Source organism: Phoxinus phoxinus, assembly GCF_949152265.1.
Source record: "Phoxinus phoxinus genome assembly, chromosome: 3".
Taxonomy (NCBI): Eukaryota; Metazoa; Chordata; class Actinopteri; order Cypriniformes; family Leuciscidae; genus Phoxinus; species Phoxinus phoxinus.
Window position 1 is genome coordinate 13,266,049 of NC_136878.1, and position 24,385 is coordinate 13,290,433.

The window sequence follows — 24,385 nt, forward strand, 5'->3', positions numbered from 1 at the left end:
TTAACTTATATTTAAAACAATCTCACAACATTATTTAATGCATTGTTATTTTTCAGTTTAAAATATTTAATTTGATCAGCCACAGGGTGTCCCTATAGTGTCTTATTATTCTAAAAAATTTAATTTATTGATCAAATTTAGAAATTAAAAATGAAATATGAAGCATACATTTAATAAGAGTAGGGGTGTGACTAGGTACAGATATTAGGCTACAATATACAGATTTAAATATATCATCGCGCTCCACCGTCGATTTGAGATTGCAATGCACGTGTGTGGGTGTGTGTGTGTGTGTGTGTGTGTGTGTGTGTGTGTGTTAAAATAATTTAGTTTAGTTAGAGAACGGGCACTAACCTATTAAAACCTGAACGTGTCCGCTTAATAAATCGTGAGTTGAACGAGAGTCGCAGCAAAGATCAGTCCAATTTCATTAATCATCATGGGTGAAGAGCTGACTAAAAAGATGATGACGGAATATTTTGTGTAAAAACGACTATTTAAGCGAATCTGTCATTGTACTGTTTTATTGTTTTCCATTAAGAATAATAGGCTATTGAACTCGCAATTCAAGCAATAACGCGTTCACTGCGAGGAACGAGCAGAACAGAGTGAATGTGTTTTAGTTCATTCCTACTGGACGTCCAGTACTTACTTTCGCTTTTAAGTTAGCGATTTAAAAGCTCCCGCCGGTGTCACACTTCGATTAACCGGTGGGAAAATATCCTCACACAGTCACCCTAATAAATATATATTTATGTCTGAACTATTTTGATCTCATTTAGACCTTACATGCTGGCATTGACTGTCATACATCACTAGAGGGCAGTATAGCCCTATGTATGACTTGATTTTTATTAAATAGCCCTATTCTGTTGGTCTGAGCTAATGACTGTAAATTAGAAAGTTGTCCGGCTCAAGGAGAAGAATACATATATAGATTTTTGTGACTGTAGGTAAAACTAACCCCCCCTCTTGGGTCAAAAGTATCTTGAAAGTGACACACTTCCTGCTGCCAGTTGGTGGCGCTATAACTTTGACTCACAATAGTCACATCCATGTGATCGGCCTCTTACAGCAAACACACTGCTGAAGTTTCATCAAGATCAATTAATGTATGAAGACGTTATAACACACTTCCTGTTTCCAATATTCGCCATAAATTTGTTTCCTCGCCACGGCCAAACCGTTCGAGATATCAAAAATCCCCTCGCAATTTATCATCCTCCATGTCTTGGCTTCATGCACACCGAGTTTCGTGGTCATCCGATGAATTCTCTAGGAGAAGTGTTTCAAATGCCAGAACATGCGTTTCCATACAACCCATAATAACCGACTTCCTGTTGGACTGGCGTAAAACTTAGAGCACGAAAGTTGTTCGGCCCGATGAGATCTATATGTGTACCGAGTTTCATATTATTACATGCAAGCGTGTTTGATATATGGACATGTTTTTGAATCCCATTCCAGGGGGCGCTGGCGAGCCCCCCTGCCACGCCCGGGTCCCAGCTTCAGTCGGGCCCTGATGGCCGCAGGTTCTGACATTTGTGCAAAGTTTCAAGAGTTTTTGAGCACGTTAAGGCCCCCAAAAGTGACCAAAAGGTAGTAATATAATAATAATAAAGAAGAAGAAGAATAAATAATAATCCCAAGAAAAACAATAGGGCCTTCGCCTTTTCAAGGCTTGGGCCCTAATAAATAGAGATTTTGATTAAAAAAAATTATAATAATAAAAGTAGCCTGCTCATTTCAAACTTTTTATAGGCTAGATATATTTCTCAGGTCTGTGACTGTGAGGCAAGTAGCTTATATTCTGAGTTTCGGTTTAAGAGAGGAGCTCCAGTTCCGGCGCCTCCGTGTCCTGATTATATTGCTTGCTTACCTCTTATTTAGGCTATTAAACCCAGGAAATTGGTTGATGAAACATTGATTTAAATTAAGATACAATTAATACAAAACGAAATTATCTTTAAAGACAGGCTTTCTACAAAAGCAAACTTAATGAAGTGGTCAAAATCATGTCTGCCCAACTACATTTGTCTCCCGACATTTTCGGAATCATCTTATCCTATTCATGCTTTTCACTTTTCATATAATCAACATAGATGAAATTTAAAAATATATATTATTTTATTAAAACATGAATATGAAACTAAATCGTTTTTAATGACTAGGCTACAACACAGGGTTATATTACTCTACAGTAGTTAAAACGACATATTTTCTTGGCCTTATATAGACCATAGATAGACAGTAAAATAAAATGTCACTCTAAAAAATGCTGGGTCAAATATGGACAAACCCAGCCGTTGGGTTAAATTTTTTAATTAAATTTTTAACCCAACGTTTGGGTTTGTCCATATTTGACCCAAAATTGGGTTGAAACAACCCAGCATTTTTTAGAGTGTAGGTAGTCATGTACAAAATATGCCTTTATCCATTAAAATGATAGCCAATCATGTCTTTATCACACTTCTACGCTCAAAAAGCTGAAGCAGCCCCCCAATGGACATTCATGTTAAAATATCAAATTCTGTACACACTTATTAATAAAGCATGTATACAGATTAGCAGATGAGCCCAATACGAACATTGTTTTTAATTGCACAATAGCGTTTCCTCCCATAGAAAACCCTTATAATAAAGACAAAGCTTAATGTGGCTTAGGCTACTTCAGTGATAAAGATCAAATGCTGTACACACCTTATTAATAAACTATCCTACAGAGAAGCAGATGAACCAAAAATATGAACGCAACGCATTTAATCACACGTTAAGCGTTTTCTTCCCATAGAAACCCTTTATTATAAGGCAAATAAAGGTGGCTCTTAACGTGGCTTTCTATGAGGATGACATTGCGGTGCACAGCAAATCCTTTAAATGGTAGCCTATTCAATGCAAAACAAAAATGAAAAATATAAGTAGCCAATAAAATAAATAATTAGCCCACAAACAATATTTATTTTAAAGCCTAGACGAATGTATTAAAAGAAAAACACCAGCGTTGGGCGTTTATAGGCTTAATGTTTCAGCCGCCCTTTTCAAAATGGCGCAAGAAAATGCAACAGAATTTGATTTGTTAAACATGAAGAGGACTTATCCGTCTGGCATGGCCGATCGCTCTAACGTTACCTGGATAAATATTTGCTGTTATTAAGCGCATTTCCGAGTGTTTGTGTGGAGCGCGCACTGCATGACATGGAGGCGCCGGTGCCTTCACTCTCATTTTCCTATCAACGGTGGAAACAACTTAAAATACTACATAAAAGAATAATACATCAGTCGCAACTACTTTTATTTGTGTAAGCTCACAACAAGAAAACGTTGTGCTTTTGTAAAATAAAAGAAAACGAACAGGGTGCGCTTTCATGATCTCTGTGAATTGGAGTGCGTCTCAAAAATTAACTGAAAAACTGCCTAGACAAGCCTCACAGACATGAGAAATATAGCTAGGGCCTATCTATATAGCTTATAAAAAATGTCCACCAACGGAAAAAATGCATTCGAAAGCAAATACGTACGGTACCATCTGATTATGTAATCCTGTCCGTATAAGGCGCATCTAGGTTACATTACAGCGGAGATGTATGGAGATATGTTTGCAGGCAGCCTACACTGATTTAGAAAAAAAATGGTTTATTAATAAACAATTAAAATGCTTCGTTATTTTTTTCAGACACATTTATTATCATTAGTCTACTTTTCCTGGTGCTTTGCGGCAAGTTTTATGCATGCGCTTGAGCGCGGAATAGACTATAGCCCAGGATTGAATATAATTTTTGAATATAGTTTTATATTTAATATAAGGGACATACACATGCTACATGGGTGACAAATGTGACCTGACAAAAAAAATCTAAATATTTTTAGTAGGCTAATTCAGTGAATTATGAAGAAGGGTACTCCCGGATGAAGAAGGGTCGGCTCTCCACAGAACATAAAATATAAATTTTACTACGCGAACGTTTTCTCAAAATCTCTCTCTTTCTCCAAAATGACAGATAAAATCTGCTTATTTATTATAGTAAAAATTATCCAGCAATTATGTTTTTTAACATCGAATTCAAGATGTATAGCCTAAGCTTAGATCAAATGGGTCATAAATAACAAATAGCCTTTTGTCTGACAACTGTCAATGCGTGAACATGTTTACATTTAGGCTATTTCAATAGATTTTTTCAGTCAGTTAAGCCAAATAATTGGGTAATAAATAGCATGCATATAGACTATTAATTTTATGTGGGTAAACTCTTAGTTTGAAAAATAATTAATGCATTTCCTGCCAATCAGATTTAGCACCACCCACAGGGGAAAATCGGAATATCAAGTGTTTTTTCTGAGTTCCGTGCAAGAACGGGTAAATAAAAAATCAAGTCATAATTTCGTTTTTTCGTTTTTCTATAAAAACGGAAAAACGGAAAAAGGAGCTGTTTTCTCGTTTTTCCGTTTTTATATGTGAAAGCAAAAACAAATGAACGAATGATACCCGGACCATATATGAGCATAAAAAAGGGTAACATCTTAAAATTATTCACCTTAGTTTTCGTAATTCGTTGGATGTCAGCAATGCATAAACTTGTCTCCTGTCCATGTTTAAAAACAGGCCTTCAGCCGTTTGGCGCCCCCCTGTGGACAACCGGTTCTAAAACCCAACAAGAGACAAATATTACAAACAATAAAGAACAAAATGCGAATAAAATGTTCATGTGAAATGTTTGGAAGCATTTATATGAAACCAGTGTAAACACAGTTGTTTGTATATATGAACAATGATATCACATCATGCATACATATTATATTTATATATTAAATTGTCACACACAAAAAATGGTTACCAATACAAATACAAATGAGTGTAGGAGTTTTGATTCCTTTTTTGTTTTGTTTTTTGTTTTGTTTTGTTTAAAGGGATAGTTCACCCAAAAATGAAAATATTGTGATCATTTACTCACCCTCAAGTGATTCTAAATCTGTATGAATTTCTGTCTTCTGCTGAACACAAAAGAAGATATTTAGAAGAATATGGGTAACCAAACATTTGTTGGGACCCTATTGACTTCCATAGCAAAATATTGTGTAATGTTAATGTTGCACTAACATTATTGGCTCTCTTCAAGAGCAACAAAGGCCAATGTTGTGTCGTGAGATGTGTCAATGTAGAAGTGAGAATCGCCAAGGATCCTTAAACATGACATTGCCACAAAACTTGAGTCACAATTTTTTAATTGCATTAGACAATGATGAAAAAAATTTTTTTTTCTATGTTTGCAAATCAGACAAATTTTTCTCAATCACTGGCCTTTTAAAAACAGAGCAACATCCCCACACACAAGCAATGGTTTGTTCTTTGTCTTTTCAAATTATTTCACTTTAATTAACCTTGTTAATCTGCATGAAGGGAGCTAAAGACGAACATGTACAATCAGGTGTTATTAATCAAAGCTCCAGGACATGCAGTGTGTGTGTGTGTGTGTGTGTGTGTGTGTGTGTGTGTGTGTGTGTGTGTGTGTGTGTGTGTGTGTGTGTGTGTGTGTGTGTGTGTGTGTGTGTGTGTGAGGGTGGTTTTGTTTAGTAGGCATGTCAAGATAACCGTGAATGTGTGAGCAGGCATGAATTTCCAGTAACATCTAGCAGGCCTGTATAATGTGCAGCATGCACTACAAAATGCACCTTGAAGTCATTGGGTCAGGCAGATGTTATTACTGCTCATCAGGGAATGACCTAGTCAGTGTCGCCATGGTGATACTGGCATCCAGCAGCATGCTGCATGTGCCAGTCCATATCAACATCTCAGACAGCCAGTGGGCACATGAAGCACATGCAGTTTTTTTATTTTCGACTGGCCATAATTGTTTTCTATACTCATATTATAACAAATGAGGAACATCAATAAAAAACGTTGTTGTTTTTAAAATATTACCATGTTTATCACTTATATCACTATACAATAGTAATAAAACAACAATCTACATAAATTACCTCAACATAAATGATTCTATAAACTAAAAACTGAAACACAAACATTGTACCACTGTAGACAATTTACAACACTGTATACTTACTTTCCCTGGTCTTTGAAGCTCTTCACTCCCCCTTTTCCTTATTATGAAAACAATCTTCTTCAATCATGTGGCTTCATCTCTAAAATTGTGCAAAACTACTGTATAGATTTTTTTTTTCGTTATGAGTACACAGTATAATAATATTTTTGTCCAGCAAACAATTGTGGAAGAATAATTATTTTAGAATAATTTAACTGGGATTTTATTATGTGATACTATGAGTCGCATTTTCAGCAATTTTATGACATTTGATCATGTATCAAAAACAATGTTTGTTATTATGAGTTGCTCTTATCGTCGTTTCTGAGGAGATATAAAAAGGAACGGTGTTTTTTGGGATTGGCGTGCGCGACACGTTTCGACAAAATATCGCGATAAGTAGAAATAAATTGAGTCTTTACAGATTATCTGAACACTATCAACTTCTACGTTGTCGGTGGCTTTATTAACATTAGTAATTAAAATACTTATAATAATATTGGTATTAATATATATGCTTAGTATCTCGACCGTTAGGTGGTAGTATCGTGCAAGAGCAAACAGCGCGAGACCTCACGGGTGCGACCCGGTATTAATGCTCGGAGTGACGTCTCTACTTCCTCTTTGCTCCTGCTCCGCGAGGGCAACCATGGTGCGTAATGTCTTCCTGTGGACTTTCATCCAAAATCTGTTTTAATCCTAAATATGTGAACAATTTAGCCCTAAACAAACTGCACAATGTGAATGTATACAGCATTGGCATTATATAAAATGTTATATTGGGTTGTTTATTTGACGAATGAGATGATTATTCTCCTTTACTTGTCGACTTCTCGAATAGTAATGTAGATGTTTCAATTGTAGCAGCTTTTGATTGGTATTTGAAATAAGCTTAATTAAACGCTTGTTATTAGTCTTCGTATATCCGAATGCATTATTCACACATATGAGGTTACGGAATTTTGTGTACATTTAGTGAAAATACCGATTAGCTCGAGTGCTAGTTTGTCGCTTGCTGGTTTTCAGCGCCGCGGTAGCTGCTAATGAACTCGGACTGCATGAGATTTCACTGACGAGATGTGTTGTTCCGTAGGTAAACGTACCGAAGACCCGCAGGACTTACTGCAAAAAATGCAAGAAGCACCAGCCACATAAAGTGACCCAGTACAAGAAGGGCAAAGACTCTTTGTACGCCCAGGGTAAGTCCTGCGAACTGGCTGGGTCGTTGAACAGTGTAGTTTTCACTGACTGAAGAATTAACTGCATTTGTTTAACTGTTCCTTCTAGGGAAGAGGCGTTACGACAGAAAGCAGAGTGGTTATGGAGGACAAACCAAGCCTATTTTCCGGAAAAAGGTATGTTGGGTCTTGGAGATGGCTGCCAAAATATGGATGCCAGAGTGGGCATGTGGTCTCAAAAGTCAAAATATCTTCAATATTGTTGCAAACCACTACTGCTGTTATTTATTTTACATCTATCTGATTTTATTTGGCTGTTTGAAGCTGTTTTCTATTTAAGTACCAGGTATTGTTGCAACAAAGATTAGATACTTTAAATGAACAATGAAGACCTAGTGAAGTCCGTTCTGTTTAATATTTCAGTAAATAGTTCATTATATCAGTATACAAAACTAAAATGGAAAAATATGCTTTAAGTTTTTAAAAGTATCTTGACAAAAATGACTCCCTGGTGTAGAATAAGGTTGAATCTTGATGGGTATACATGGTTTAAAGTGTATTTGGGTTAATGTTTAAATGCCTTTATTTGGCATTTGACTAGATAACATTAAGCCTTAAATTTACATGTGATCTTATCAATTTTAGGTTATAAAAATTGGGCAGTACTAAATGCAAATGAATGAGAACTGATTTTTTTGATGCACTTCTAATTTGGATGTAGTGGTCACATGTTTTCAACATCGCATTTATGGTGTAAGCATCTCAACTGGTCACAGGACATGCATTGAAGTTGTAGGTTACCACCAGGTGTAAACAATCTTCTGTTTTGCCTGACCATTTCCAATAGGCTCACCAGATCTTAACACTAGGGGCCTCGTATATTAAACTTTACGTAGATTTCATCCTAAAATCTAGATTTTGTGTATGCACAACTATGCGAATGCCAGAACCTGCACAATTCCCTTTATTAAACCAAGTCAGTGGAAGATTGTGCGTTCATGCATATCCACCCTAACTCTATGAAATAACCGTATATAGAGCTTGCAATGCCTAGCTTTACTATTCATATGCATATTCCCATCCACGTGATACCATGTTTAACGGTACAACATTAGGAAATGAGATCTGGATTATAAATGCCATTTGTGCAGTCACGTTACGTTGTTAAAAATAATTTAGTAGTACCCTTATGTTTTTGAATAAATAGTCTATCAATCTCGATAAAGTTTAAATGTATAAAATACTTTTCAGAGAAGTTATCCTCATTCTTTTCTACTGGCCAAATAATATTTTTAATATTTAAAAACAATCAAATGTATGCAATTTTGCCTATAAGGTAAACATGTTTAGGATGTTAATACAGTATATTTTTCATAGACAAAAAAAAAATCTAAAAATGTTTAATCTCTATCTAAATTATTATTTTAAATCATTCTGTTTACAGAGTTACTTAACAAACTCCGATAAAAGTGTATGCAAGTATTATAGAATGTGAAGGGTTCAGAGCTACATAAAATTGGCTTTAGTTATCTGTTGTGTGTGGAGAAACTAATGTTGCCCTAAATATTCATTGTTCATCATATGAATGTTTACATCAGGTGTGATTGTCCCTCTTTTTGCTTTAGGCTAAAACCACAAAGAAGATTGTGCTGAGGCTGGAGTGCGTGGAGCCCAACTGCCGCTCAAAGAGGATGTTGGCCATTAAGAGATGCAAACATTTTGAGCTGGGAGGAGACAAAAAGAGAAAGGTAAGCGCATCAGCTGGTTAAAGATCAAGTTAAAAGGCAATTTTGATACTATTTGTACTGATGATTAAACATGGGGAACAAGTGAAACGGTGGTTTGAAGGCTTTATATTAGTTATTAATTGTCTTAAGGGTTTTCGCTATCATGGAGAAAACTTGTAATATTTGATCTGTAATTTATGTGCATGGAAATTTATTTTGAAAGATATAAAGTGAACAAAGATTTGTGGTTATTCTCTCTTAAAGATTTCATCAGCTAGAAAACTCTATGATAATCTTTGTAAAATGATTGCATGAATTTTAAAAGTGGATAGTTAGAAAAATACTAAACGAGTTACGGAAATTCAGTTAAAGTATTGAGAAGTCAAACCAGTTCATAATCCGGTGTATTGGAAAGGGTGACTGAACACATTAACACTGTATATTGGCATCAGGACAGAACTATTAAAAACTGTAAAACTATTTCAGACCAAGTATTAACGTATGATTTCTACTCCTCTCTCTTCCAGGGCCAGGTCATCCAGTTCTGAGTTGGGCCAAGTGCTTTTTTTGTGGTTTACCATCGCTGTCAATAAAAGTTGTATACAGTTATGCTGACTTTTGCCTTTCATTCAACATCAGTATACAATTTTGTTTTCAAGTAAAGTCCCACACCAAGTGCACCATAGGGTAACAAAGGCAGCTTTGCTTCCGTAAATGCTCACAAAAGTGTTACTCTAACAGCAGATCTGTTATGAGTCTCATGCAGCTGTTGGGGTAAAGCAGATTAAGCATCCTGCAGTGAAAGATGGATCTTTACTCAGACTCTCACTCAGTTTTGTGTGTAGTTAAGAGGCGGAAGGAGGGAACATGCCACATGGTAAAAAATTAATGTTAAAAATTGTAACACTTCAACTTGACAGCTAGAGGAAAAGATGTGTCTTAAAGGCATTCATTGTCTGGTCTTTTTCCTCTAGTAAGTACAGGCACATTGTTAGATCGACCTGAAAAAAATATGCATGAGCAGAGTAAAAAATGTACCATTGCATTTTTGTCGGTTTTTATAACCAAAGTTGATGCCTGTCATTAAAAATGAAAACTTGTATTGATTTTGGTGCTTTCTTATGTATATATCTGTACATGCATGACTAGAAAATGGATGCCAAACAAGCCTTTCTTCGTGACCACCTTGTGATCACCACCACTTGCTATGACCACAGTCAAACTTCTTATGCTTTCCTTTGCACTGAAAATAATCTGGTCTAAGTGCTTATTTGCTAATAGTTTTTTAATCCATGAAGCAGCATTAAGGTCTATGTCAACAGCCATGAGGAAGAATTAATTTATACCATTTATTTTGAACAGACAAACAAATGTGCTCAGTGCAAAAAAGACTTTCATCTGAGTCATTCTGCATATAAACTAAAGGTTTATTTAGCTCTTGTGTTCTTAGACACATGCATATACTGTAGCTCACTCATGCAGAGAGAACATGTTGATTTTCAATGTCCTTGATCTCATCCTCACACTGGATTTTAACTGGCTCACAAAATGGGATACTGGGAAGTTCTTAAGTCGTAAAGGCAATCAGGGTCGCAGTACAGGGATAATGTCTTCATTTCTAAGCACTTTGTACGTGAACCAGTAGAGTACATTGAAAACAAGGAAGCTGAGGGGGAAGGCGGCTCGTGAGATGGTGTCGATCCGTTTAGCTCGTTCCACGAAGCGCCGGCGGATGTCAAACAGAATGTGGCCAGGCGGCAGACCCGCGAACATGGCAGCAGCTTCAGAGAGAGGCCCGTCCCCAGACAGACAGGTGTCCATCTCGTATCCCGTGAAGTACAGGTCCTGATTCTGTGAGGCTAACTGCTCTTCCTGAAGAAAAACATAAAAATGAAAAAAATCCAATATACACTTGTTTATTTAAAAACTCACCTAGGCTGCATTTGTTTGATCAAAATTACAATAAAAACAGTAATCCTGTTACAATTTAAAATAAGTTTTCTGTTTTGATACATTTTAAAATATATTAATCCAGATATAGCAACGCTGCATTTTCAGCATCATTACTCCAGTCTTCAGTGTCACATGATCCTTCAGAAAGCATTCTTATAATCTGATTTGGTACTCAAGAAATATTTCTTATTATTACCAGTACCGCTTAATATTTTTGTCGAAACTGTGATACATTTGTTTTCAGGATTTTAATGAATAGATTTTTTTTTGTAACATTATAAATGTATTTGTCTTTTGATCAATTGAATGCATCCTTGCTGAATAAACGCATTCCTTTCTTTAAAAACAAAATCTTACTGTCACAAAACAGTAGTATATGAAAGTGTGAGAAACATGAGGGGCAGAATACTTTTTTCTATTTTTTTATATCCTCTTTGTTATTTTAGAACTTGCATTTTTATGAAACGGGAAAGACAGCAGAGTAATATGGGACACATGAAAGTAGCACCATTACGTTGCCCTTGATCATGGTCTACATAAAGATATTGGACAGCTCAATGTAACAATTGACCAATCAGAATCAAGTATTCAATAGTGAAGAGTGTTTATAAGCAAATACATAGTTTGTGGGTGCATATATACCCGTGCGCAGGCACTGCATTTGCGTTGTGCGCTTTTGCTTGGTGTGCTCCCTGTGACGTTGTTGCTTTTGTTCTTCGTCTCTGCTCCTCCAGCCTGACCAGAGGCCTGAAGACAATACAAAGACACATTTAAAACCGGATTCATCATTTATTCAAACAATAAAATATTCTCTCCTTCTTCAACAGACCTCCCTGGCTTCTCCGTAACCATGCATTAGAAATATGAAACAGGGTCACAATGTACCTTAAAAATCTCTGGTGGGCATGAACATTTCTACAGTTATATCTTTAATTTGTCAAGACGTAACTAAGCCAGGGAGCAGATTCCACTCTGAACCATTTAGTGTTTTAAACAAGGCATTTACTCTCTAAGATGCATGCATTTTCTAGTTTTTTAATCTAAATATGTTTTGTCAGTTGCAGCAATCTTCCTTGGCTTTTTCTCTTTTTTGTGCCAGCTTTCTTTGGCTTTCCTCAAGTTTTCTCTTTTCTTTTAGAGGAGGTTATTTATTCTTGGTGTTATCTTCAATGTATTTCTGTGTGTGAGAGAGAGATCAACAATGACAGTGTATGTTCCTTTGGGAAAGGATGCTTTTTTTTGAGTATGAGATCCAGTCAGTTTGTGCGTTTGTGTTGAATCATGTTGTGTTCAGGTCGCTGCTTTGGGTGACTTGGCGCACATAAGATCAGACAGCCTATTGCACCGTGCTGCTGCAACCGCCAGACAGAGTGTGTGTGTATTTGTGTTTTAGTATGTATGTGGCAATTCACAATGGTGTGTGTTTTTATACTGTATGTGCAGTACGCCTAAAAGCTTGAGTGCAGTAGTGTGTATGCTTGTTTGCATGTTATGTGCCTAACAGCGTCCCTAAGGCAAATGAGGGGGCATAGCGCCACCAACTCACCCACTGGGTCACACACACACACACACACACACACACACACACACACACACACACACACACACACACACACACACACACACACACACACACACACACACACACACGCAACCTGCCCTGCAGGGCGATAGAGGGAATATGGAGGAGGAATAGAAAAGGAGAGGATAGTGTAATATTTATTCTCTCTGCTCTTTGTAGCAGGACAGTGTCTGCTGTGTCCAAAAGAAAGCCACGAAGTTCTTTCAACTAGCTGGTTAAGAGCAGAGTAACAAAGAAATGGAAATAACTGCAATCTTTGCAGACTAAAACTCCTGAGAGGAGTCTGGGAATAGCCTCCTATTCCAGGCAGACAAAGGGCATGTCTGGGTCATAATACACCTTTAAAAATCTAAAGACAAAACAAGTAATTATATGTAGCATAAAGAAAATTAAGCCTACTTTTAGGACCATTAAAAGTGCATTGCGAGATTTTCCATTAAAAGCACAATTACCCCCCCACCCCATTCTCATTAGCGTAATGCATCTGGATGTTTTGCTTAAGGGTTTGTTTGTATGTTTTTACTCATTTCACATATTTTTAAAAAGCAAATTATATATTACTTTCACTTAAAAAAACATAAAACACATGTTCTTGACAGGATTCAAGAGATTCACCTTTGTAGCCACTGTCATTGAGTATAACACAAAATACATGTTTAGAGCTTAAAAATTAAGAACATTTTCAATGTTAAAATACTGTCGCCTTAATATATGTGTTAGCTTAATATTTAGAAACTATAAGAAAGCCATTTGTACTTAAAACACTAAACATTTGCTCTGTCTTTGGTGCTATTAAAATACTGCTTTGTTTATTTGAGCTTAACCATAAACAATGGATCAACCAATGGCGTGAGCTTGGGGCGGGACTATCCGTCTCACCAACAAATAGTAGATTAAAATTCAGAAAAACTGTTTGAATACCATTATTATTTGAGCAAATCCATTTGGTGGAGCTGATAGCCCAGAAATTACACATTTCAACTTTAAAAGAGAAATTATGTTTAATTTATCAGTTCAGCTAAGCATTTCGTATTCGGCATCACGGCGATATTCTCCATATTTAAAATCCTGCAGCTCTTTCACTTTCTTCCCTTTCGTGTTGTCCCATATTTTTATGTGGAAATAATAGTATTACTCTGTGCAATATTCATGACATACTTTTTATGCCATCACTGACCTTCCCTCTCTGCTCTGGAGGGGGCCAGTCGGCTGCTCATGAAACATCAAAGGGACACAGTGGTTGTACAGTATCTTAAGGGGAACTAAATGCATGTCGCGCGTGTACGACAGAGGAGAGTTTCTGACTGCCACTCACAGATCTGTAGCGTTGTTCCTCCCGTAGCTTTCTCCGCAGTTTGAAGAATTCCTTGTGTTGCCGAGATACAAAGTTAACTGCTGCGTACTCCAGCAAAGCAGCAAAGACAAACAGCAAGCACACTGCCATCCAGATGTCAATGGCTTTCACATAGGACACCTGTACATATGCACACACAGCGTAGTTAATGCAAACACAGTCTATATTAAAAGAATATTCTGGATTCAACAGACTGTCAAATGCTGTTGATTAACAGAAAAAAACTGTTTTAACTAGGGATGCACAGATTCTTTTTTTCCTTTTTTTTTTTTTTTTTTTTTGGCTGATACTGATTTTAACAAACAACTAACATGGATTGGATCCATTTAACATTCAACAAGCCAACATAAATACAACAGATACAAAGATACATATGAAATAAACAGTGCTTTTCAGTATACTGTAGGCTAGGTCAAAGTTTTCAGGTCCAGAAATAAAATAATCAAATGTAAAATATATTCTTCACTGTACAAATTAAATATAGGCTAGAATAATCCTTATTAAAGTTACAAAAGTTATTTAGTCGACAGTTGTGAGCGATTATTTTTGTTGTTGTTTGATTAACATCAAAACAGCAGCGCAGCAGAAACTGTAAGCCGCCACTGTAAGAGCTTCATGGATCCAATATACTGGTACACAAGCATTTTATTTCTAAACTGTTTACATGCATTTAAAGAGGTGGTTGAATATGATTTAACTTTTCTAACTTTAGTTAGTGTGTAATGTTGCTGTTTGATAAACAACATCTGCAAAGGTAGGCAACACCGCTCAAAGTTCAAAGCAAAGGGAGATATTTTCTTTTAAAGAAATTGCTTTTTAAGGACTACAACAAACGGCTGGTATGGACTACATCACATTCCACCCGGGTTAGTGACATCACCAACCCTAAAATTTACATAAACCCGCCCCCGGTAATGTGATTTATAGATTATCAAGAGAATATGCTGACTAGATAACTACACATAAGCTACATTCACCAACTAACCATTCAGAAATGTTGTCTTGTTGTCACTTCTTCTTGTGTCTCTCAATCTTTCTGACTTCGGTTTGAACGTAAAAGGCTAAACGTTTTTGAAATTCCCAGTGCATGTCTGTGTGAGGTAAAAGCCCTCTGTGGCGGGAGCAGCAGCTCATTTGCATTTAAAGGGACAGACACAAAAACGGTGTGTTTTTGCTCACCATCAAAAAGTGACAACTTTAACATGCTATATAAAAATATCTGTGGGGTATTTTGAGCTAAAACTTCACATACACACTCTGAGGACATCAAAGACTTATTTTACATCATGTGAAAAGGGCATTATACCACCCCTTTAAGGCATAGCCGACTATGTTTACAAAGATATTTGCCAAGACGGGGATTTTGATATAATTTGGTGTGAATTAAAACTAAAAGAGAACTCAAATCAACGAGGCTTTCCGGACGTGCGCTTCCTATTTCTGCGACATCGCGGAGAACAGAAAGTATGCTAATCTCAGGTAGGCTACTGTTTATTTACTTTATTTAATGTTAAAAGCGTATGTGTGTGTTTGCATATCATTTTGTATCTTTTATAGCCTTATTGAAAGCAACAATTAACCTCAGATCTTCTAAATAAATAAAAGTGAACAAGAACGTTCAAACTGTCAACTCATTGTTAACAGACAAGTGTATTCTATGACAACGATTGCTTCAATAACTCAGTATGTATTTTGTAATAGTGTTAAAATGGTGTAATATTCATGAATTTGATTATGTAGCCTACTTATCCATTTAGTTGAGAGTGCCAAGAGAACCCACTCACTCACGCTCTTCTGATTGGCTGTGATTTTTGATTGACTACATTGCGTCCCATAGTTGCTTCGCAAGTCTTGACAGTCAAATTATTCACACAATTATTATTTTCTACATGGTGAATGGCACATAGTGCACTATATATGGGGATAAGGAACGATTCAGACAGTGTAAATATACTTTCCATTGAGGCGAATCATTAGTGTCGCTTGAACCGCCGCAGCGCGCACACTGTCTGGTCCGGTCCAGAGAAAAGATAGGACAGAGAGGATCGTATGTGGCACATACCCCAAAACGTAACGGACCCATTTGAAATCTGCACAGAATGGTGTATTTTAAAGCGATATGGAGGAGATTAGGAGGAGAAACGGGTCGGTTAGAGCTTAGGAGAAAACTGCGGCTATGCCGAGCTCAACGGCTCTGGCCGAGCTCTGGTTTAAACTAAACGCTATTGGCTATTTAAAAAAAGGGGAGGAGCTGTTCGAAATGTTCCGTCCTGCCTTCCTGTTTTAGTGGAAATTACGTCAACACACTGAATAATGCTGCATGTTTCAAGGCACTTCAGTGGATATTTAATTATTTTACCCAGAGAAAATTTGACCCAGGATAATACAACAGATATCATGCAACTCAGTGCCTTCACACAGTTAAATTAATAAACCATAACTGATCAAAAACTGGCAGATGAATATATCGATGGCCGATACATCGATGTATCTATAGTTTTAACAAGTTATACAGGTTTGGGATAAAATTAGTGTGAGTAAGTAATGACTGATAGTGGATGAATGGATGGATAAAGTAGATTCTCTCCCACCTTAGGCAGTGATGCTCTGGATCCAGAGCTCTGTGTTGTCATGGTGAGAACTGTAGTGATGCCTAGCCCAACTCGGGCCGGGGCAGCATCCATGTTGATCCAGAAGGAGACCCACGACAGGATGACAGTTAAGAGGCTGGGAATGTACATCTGGATCAGGTAATAACCCATCTGCCTCTCCAGATGAAACTTCACCTCTATACAAGTGAACTTACCTGGGTGAAACACACACTCATGTTAGACACAAAAAATAAATGAGCCTGATTTACAGTTTCTTATACTAACCAAACACATAGCAACCCCCTGGCAACCACCCTGAACACCCTTGCAGCAGGGTAATGTAATAACAACCACTGACAACACCTCAGCAAACACAAACACTCAACCACTCAAATCACCATGGCAACATTGTAAGAACACACTTAGAATAGGTCATCATAGTGAAACGTTTTGTACGGACACGCATCAATTAATACTTCTAAAAACATATTTACCATTATTATTCCTCATAACATTTATTATCTAAGCACTTATGAAATGTTTAAATACTTATTAATAAATAAATTATAATGGTAGAATTGCAATGGCACAGTGCGCAATAGTGCTGTATTTCAGTTCTGCGGTATTTAGTGCTGTACCAGTGTTGTAGTGTTTTGTACAGTATCCCAGGTCTTTCTCCTCTTTCAGGACAAACTGGGGCAGCATAAGGTCATCAGCCACTTGCACTGGGCCTTCATCCAACCACTGAAATATCAGATCATTCATAGTGTAGCCAACTAGAGAGAGAGAGACAGAGAGAATAATAGCCATATAAAAGAGAAATGAGATAAAAATGAGATTAGTTGATGATGCCGAGTCTTACAGCTCTCTAACTGCATAGTACAAATCTGTATGTCCATTGGAAAATTCTTCAGATCCATAGGACACGACAGAATTAGAGTGAGTCTGAGAGAGAGAGAGAGAGAGAGAGAGAGAGAGAGAGAGAGAGAGAGAGAGAGATTTCTGATTATATTTCATGTAAAAGTTTGGAATTATTTTTTATACCTATAGGGGGTGATATCGCACCTGATGCTATACAGCACATTTCCGTTCTGGAAAATCCTCAGCAGCTTGTTGTCCGTGGTGACCTCATGAAAGTTGGCACCTTTCTCATTGGCGAAGAACAAGTCTGGCTTCCAGATGGAGTCCAGCATGGATGGATCCAGATCCAGGGAATCATCTGGATACTCTTTATAAGCCAGCCGTGGATCATTCCACTGTTGCCGTAGAAAAACGTTCAGCCGATAATCCTGACGAGTTAGTGTTTAGAAATTGATCAGATGACAAAGCAGCAGAGTAAAATACATAAATATTGAAATACTATCTATCTATCTATCTATCTATCTATCTATCTATCTATCTATCTATCTATCTATCTATCTATCTATCTATCTATCTATCTATCTATCTATCTATCTATCTATCTATCTATCTATCTATCTATCTAATTTCATACACTACATAATGTATGTATATACGTGTGTGTGTGTGTGTGTGTGTGTGTGTGTGTGTGTGTGTGTGTGCGCGCGCGCGCGAGCGCACGTGTATGTGTATGCTCTTGTTTATGTGATTTATGAGGACACAAATTTGTATAATGACATGTGTTTTACACTGGTATTACAACTTAAACGTGGTTTATGAGGATATGTGGTTTATAGTCCTCATAATTCAAATAGCTTAAAAAACTTAAAAAACAATGTTTTATTAAAAATGTAAAAATGCAGAATGTTTCCTGTGATGGGCAATATACAGTTTGTACAGTATAAAAACCATTACGCCTATGGAGAGTCCTCATAATGTAGTTGCACCAACGTGTGTGTGTGTGTGTGTGTGTGTGTGTGTGTGTGTGTGTGTGTGTGTGTGTGTGTGTGTGTGTGTGTGTGTGTGTGTGTGTACCATGGTGGTCTCTGTGATGGACCCAAAGCTGTTGATAAAAATGTTGCAGGTGACATTTACAGGAGGACCTGAAAAAAAAAAAAAGAGAACATCGTAAGAAACATTCATAAGCATCTCTCTCAAAACTTAAACCAGCCCAAAATGCTTCACTGCTTCTTTTTTTCAGCAGGAATAACAGCCGACTAAAGATGTGATTCATGTCCATCATGGCCGAAAGAAAAATATTGAAAACAATTTTAACATGTTAGATTAGATAAATAATTCAAGCAGAATTGGCCTTCTGGTGTCAGCTTCAGTGTCTTGAATTTAAAAAAAATCCTCAAACAGCAAATAGCAACAGATAGCAACAGACAAAATACTGAAGAGGTTGTCCAAGACTGTTAAATCAATTTACAAGTGATGAAGCATTTTCATGAACATGAAAAGCCCATAGCGAACCAGACAACTGTAAAATGCCTCATTCATGAACGGCTGGCCATGCTGATTTAGCCGATAAGTTTAATAAGCACTCGGTTGCTCTAAATATTTGATTGCGGCATTTTATTTATTGATTTAACGTTCATGACATTAGCGATATATATAGCTTATCAGAGGGGACATTCCCCCCCACACACGCTGACAACCGCATCTCCGAGATGTAGAACAGATATGAAATATACACGAGCTCAGAGACGCCCACAGAGAGAATGCAAGAGAGAGATCATGAGAAAAAAAGAGGAAAGAGGTATAAATAAAAAAATAAATTCCAGTTTTTAAAAACATAAGCAAGAGAAGGAATGGAAAAGACTTATTTAGGTCTGTGGGTTAACATGCACTCGAGTGGACAGCGTGGCAAACTAAATGGCCCTAATGCCAACGGAGAAAGTGGCCCTCACAAATCCTCACAGAAGCTGTTGTGACACTTTTTACGGAGAGAAATCTAGCGTGAGCTGACAGCCGTATCCTGCATGTTTCTGAAATCATTCTCATCGACTGGGGCTGAAAGTCTCGTATTCTGTCGGTTTTCGCCTGTGGGTTTCTCTGGTTGAATGGTCACTGGGAGTCTGTGTGAGGTGGGGAAGGGAAAAAATAGACCAGAGAACCCATGGGGGGGGGCACATAGTTTAATGAGATCTTATGTTGCTCTGTGTTTTCGGGCTGCAGCACTTTTTCACATGCAAGGCTCAGAGAGAATGTAAATATATTCTTTGCTGACCACATCACATTTTCCTGCCAAAACAATCTATGTACAAGAGATTAAGCTGCAACAGCAGTTTTACTTACTTCTGTGTTGCCTTATGTGATGTTTAAAAATGACCAGGCTATCATTGAAAGGAATTTAAAGAAGAGAGAGTGAGTGACAAAGACCATAGTAGACTCACTCCTAAAGTCCTTCCAGCCTTATGTGTCTGTCCATCAGCAAGATTTAGCAGAGTACAAAATAGTACAATGGAGATTCAACACTAAACTATTGCTTTGGTGGTGTGTCAGTCAAATGTACAGTGAGTGTGATTTTGTTCAGTGGTCTACAATTGCTTTTATATACAGTAAATAAAATCACCATATTCACTAACATTCAAAAGGTTTTTTTTCTCAATGAAATTAATACTTATATTTCTATCTGCATTATAATGAAAAGAATGACAATAATTAAGAAGTTATAATCAACTTAAGATGTTACGAATCTGCCAGGAAGAGGACGTGTGTTTATATTGCCTTAATGGATGGCCAAAGAGTCTTCAAGGATCACAGATGGAGAATTGCAGAGATTAGTTGAGTCTTGGGGTCAGAAAGCCTATTTTAAAAAAAATCAAACAACCCATACATCACCACATGTTGTTTGGGAGGGTTTCAAGAAAAATCCTCCTCGCTCATCCAAAAACCAAAGAAATTCAGTTGTCAGACACGACTAGATCTTCAAACGGCACAGGGTTCTGTGGCAGCAAACACGCTATGGGTTTGGTGCACACATAAAAAGTACCCCATGTGTACAATTTAATATACCGTTGGATCTATGATGTTGTGGGCATATTTTTCTGTTGGAGGTCCTGGACTTCTTGTTCAGATACGGTACATGGCACCATTCTATCAAATATCAACAGATTAAAAAAATCAAAACCTGACGGCTTCTGCTAGAAATCTTATAATGGGCCTTGGTTGAATCTTCCATCAGGGCAACGATCGAAAACAAACATCAAAATCAATTTTTTTCAATTTTTTCAGAATTTTTCAATTTTTTTACGGGGCACAAAATGAAGCTTCTGCCATGACCATCCAAGTTCCCTGACCTGATGAGTTCAGGGAACTGAAGAGAAGAAGCACCAACATGGATCTGGGAATCTGAAGGATCTGGAGGGATTCTGTATGGAGGAATTGTCTCTGATCTCTTGTCAGGTTCTCCAAACTCATCAGGCATTATATGAGAAGACTCGGAGCTGTTATCTTGTCAAAAGGAGATTGCAAAAAGTATTTATATTGGCACCGGCCCGTAGTATAATATCCTATACTAAACCTAAACCAATCTTGACAAACTATATGTCATTTGAAAGCTTAAAATCTCTAGTTTTCATTTGTGGTGACTGATTTTTAAAATACATTACAGAGGAGCCGTAATTTATCAATTTGCAACAAGAATATTTTCATACTCCTAAGGCGTGTTCAGACCTTTATTTTGAAATAGTGATGAACATGAAAAATCATGAAAGAATGGTAGAAACCTCAGTTTGTTTTCATGCCAAGAGTTCAAAAGATAGCATCCATTCAATTGTTTTAGAAAAAAAGGTCTGAAAATGTTTTAAATATAAATAAAAAAATTATAGATTTACCATTTGTGATTCACCATTCGTGGCAGCGAGCTATAATGCACATACGTGTTCTTTTTGTGTTTCTTAGAGGTTGAATTCATTTAAAAATCTGCCAAACTTCCAACACTACTTCTGAATAGGATTTCTACTTCATAAATTGTATGAAAATTGTAAAAATAATGGTTCAGATCCCTCAAACAACATATGGAAATGGAGGCGCCCTTATATGGGCAGTAATGTCAACTAGTGAAAAAGTTTGGTACTGCGCCCAAACAAAATCTCACTGAAAGCTTATTTTTTGAGATATCAACCTAAAATTTTAAACACAACTTGTTCAGATTTTTGCCTTTGATTTTTTTGCATTTTTAGAGTCCTCCAGGTTTTGAAAATATATATTTTATATAAAATATGAATAATTAAATTTTTAACGTTGTACATTTTCATAAACTCAAACTTCTATAACTTTTTTTCTGTTTAACTTTCTTTATTTATTTCTCTTCTACAAAAATCTGCCAAATGTCTTCTTAAAAACAAGACCAATCTTACATCTATACTCCAAAGCATTCTTGAATTACAACCATTTAAGTTCGGAATGTGCATTTTCATGTATATTCAAAAAAAGGGGGGCGCTTGATAAGGAGTTTAAAAGGGTGCCAATAATTGTGGCTCATGTGTTTTGGAGAAAACCATTTATCATATAATGTGAATTTTTTTTTTGTGTGTGAACTGTTCCTTTAACAGAAATTAAAAAATCTAAATATCTAAATTATGCAACAGTAGAATGGAGTGGAGTACCTTTAAAGTTGGGCCTGATCCGAGCATCATATCCAGATGTTTTCCCCATTAGTTTATCCAGAAAATCAGACGGTGACATGGGCTTCACCCTACTGCTGGGAGATTTCAGCTCCTTACTAAACACACACCTGAGAGAGATGAAATAATAATCATTCACATCAGATCTGCACCCACCTCCAACAGAATCATCATATTAAAGAGCGGTTTGTTTTTCAGTGGGGTCCAAATTCTGAGACCAATGAAATCGCTTTTGCATTTTTCAAAATCCTTCTGAATCAGATTTCCCTCAACCATTTATATTGAACAACTGATGTGCTTTGCATTCATCTCTTCCTCTTTGTCTTCATGAACTTCAATTTTTCAGTCTAATTGGGATTTTAAATGACCAGAATCCCATTGTGGTGTCAGACTTTTGGACTGTATATGTGTGTGGTTTAATAAGTATACTCACTATGAGCTCTTTCTGTTGTTCATTTAAGCATTCACTGGTGCCAAAGGGCTTTATTATCATTCCATTATTGACTGAATGCTTTGTTAATAATGTATGCCAATTTGAAAAGTTAATCTGCTTTCCAACTTAAAGCCTTTAATAAGACTTTAAATGAGCACATCAGAACATCTGCCCCATGTTTTATTAAAAACCCCTCCACTGGACACATCCTGTCTGTTTCTCTTTGTGGCTGCAGTACAAAATAAAACAGCATTGGCATTTTTATTGCCTTGGACCTAATTGCAGTTTGTTGAAGGTGTTAATATTTTATTACGAAAGAGTTAAGTGGAAGTCCAAGTAGGGAAAAAGACAGTTCTTTCTCACACACACTTTGAATCTTATTCCATATTTAGAGAAATTTTCTGGTCCAGTTCCTCTTCAATTTCGCTGTCTGTTTGTAAGCAGAGCTGTGGCAAATTCGATTTGTGAAAGTATAAAGTCCGTTTCAGACAGCGTACAGGGAATGGAAATAAACACACAACGAATGCATCCTCAGGTGAGTGAAGAACAAGAAATGTCTTGTTCCAGAGAGGACAAGAATAGTTCAATCTCATTATGTGAACTTCAATAAATCTGTAATTTCGGTAACAGTGAAAATGACTTCAGACAGAGCTGTCTCTATGTGTCAGCCTCATACTTCAGAGACCCAGATACACAAAGCCAACAAACACACACACAAACACACACTCGGAAACATAAGAATGCTCCCCGGGATTAAAATAAACCTATCACCCATGAAGACTTCTGAACTGAGCACACAAGCCAAATACAGACGACCGAGCACGCAAACACACACAAGTATGAAAAAAAATATGTATTAAGGAAGAAACTGGTCATTTTAACCTATTACGCAGACACACCTGAGTTCTTCTGAAGACATTTTGAAACTATATTTGGATCTTCACAAAAAGCCTCTACAAGTGTTTTAATGAATGACATGGTGAAACCAGTGAGGAATGATGGCACACCTGTGAAAAACTCACCTGATGACCCCTTCAAACATCCACCAAACCAGTAAGAGCTCCAGCAGGATCCTCCAGAACACAGAAAACATCCTTTCACTATTCAGCTGCTCTCTTTTCCTCGCTGGTGTCCCGTGGCTAAATCTCAATAAGCAGATGTGTTATGGAGGGGCAGGACGCCCATTCCGATGCACTCTGGTCTCTCCTCCACTGCCATCTGACTGAGCACCGCATCCCGAGACGGGCACACTAAGATATGTGTGTGTGTGTGTGTGTGTGTGTGTACAGGGGGTCTTCTGCTCTTTCTTTCTCTCTCAGTCCACATGTTAGCCTGAGGTGCAGTTCTTCCATAGAGAAAAGAGAAGGCAACAGGGCGTACGATGCGTTTATAGACTTTTATCAGAATAAACAATTGTGACACGACTCCACCTGAGGGGTCCAGATCCACATCCCAAGACGCACTGCAGCAGAGGACAAACATCCATCCATCCATCTCTTCTGATATCTATATTCTTGAGTAGATGACACAAAACATGTTCCTGTTAATTTACAGTAAGAATTTAGGTTCAAATGATGTATTAGAGACCGTTTAGATTGTAGGTTCTGAGACTGGTCACCATTTATTTGGAATTTCCCACCGTTTTCAATCACCTTTGTGCCTGGCAGTTTACTTCAAAAGTCATGTGGTGCGACAAATTAATTTTTAACGTTACAAATACTGCATGTAGTCTCTTAGTAAATATGAAATGTAATATACACACTACTGTTCAAAAGTTTTGGGTAGGAACGATTTTTTAAATTTCTCATTATAAACTTCATATTATTATCAACATTAATATTAACAAAAATGTATCATGAAAAAATAAAACCTTTTTTTTTTATTATTCTTTAATGAGGTTCAAAAGAACAGCATGAATTTAAAATCTTTTTGAAATCTTTTGTAATGCTGTAAATGCCTCTCTCTATATATTTATTTGTGTGGAACATATAGGCTATA

At 36.9% G+C, this 24,385-nt stretch overlaps 3 protein-coding genes across 5 annotated transcripts in view; 1 reads left to right on the plus strand and 2 right to left on the minus strand.

The window, feature by feature from the left end:
- Window positions 1-6,146, minus strand: part of sptbn4a (spectrin, beta, non-erythrocytic 4a) — a 44,245-nt gene extending 38,099 nt beyond the window's left edge. Inside the window, exons 1-3 of one of the 2 annotated variants that reach the window (XM_079606833.1) lie at window positions 6,060-6,146; window positions 4,950-4,986; window positions 4,533-4,639 (exon numbers count right to left, since the gene is read on the minus strand). The gene's annotated coding sequence lies outside the window, so the exon portion shown is untranslated. The remainder of the gene's footprint in view (window positions 1-4,532; window positions 4,640-4,949; window positions 4,987-6,059) is intronic. The other variant, XM_079606834.1, reaches the window with a different exon arrangement.
- Window positions 6,147-6,405: 259 nt separating this feature from the next.
- Window positions 6,406-9,552, plus strand: rpl36a (ribosomal protein L36A). The gene is made up of 5 exons (XM_079606891.1): window positions 6,406-6,690; window positions 7,132-7,237; window positions 7,326-7,393; window positions 8,842-8,964; window positions 9,471-9,552. Exons 1-5 carry the CDS (start codon window positions 6,634-6,636, stop codon window positions 9,489-9,491), a joined length of 375 nt encoding a protein of 124 aa, XP_079463017.1. The 5' UTR covers window positions 6,406-6,633; the 3' UTR covers window positions 9,492-9,552.
- Window positions 9,553-10,203: 651 nt separating this feature from the next.
- glra4b (glycine receptor, alpha 4b) lies at window positions 10,204-23,615 on the minus strand. 2 transcript variants are annotated; one of them, XM_079606855.1, is made up of 10 exons: window positions 23,410-23,615; window positions 21,937-22,064; window positions 18,359-18,426; window positions 17,489-17,712; window positions 17,286-17,368; window positions 17,062-17,199; window positions 16,424-16,638; window positions 13,794-13,952; window positions 11,539-11,643; window positions 10,204-10,815 (listed from the first exon to the last, which is right to left on the minus strand). In XM_079606855.1, the coding sequence occupies exons 1-10, from the start codon at window positions 23,478-23,480 to the stop codon at window positions 10,528-10,530; spliced, it is 1,479 nt and encodes a 492-aa protein (XP_079462981.1). In that variant the 5' UTR covers window positions 23,481-23,615; the 3' UTR covers window positions 10,204-10,527. The 2 variants fall into 2 exon arrangements, with proteins under 2 accessions (XP_079462981.1, XP_079462982.1); XM_079606856.1 differs by having other exon boundaries at window positions 23,395-23,615.
- Window positions 23,616-24,385: the final 770 nt, after the last annotated feature.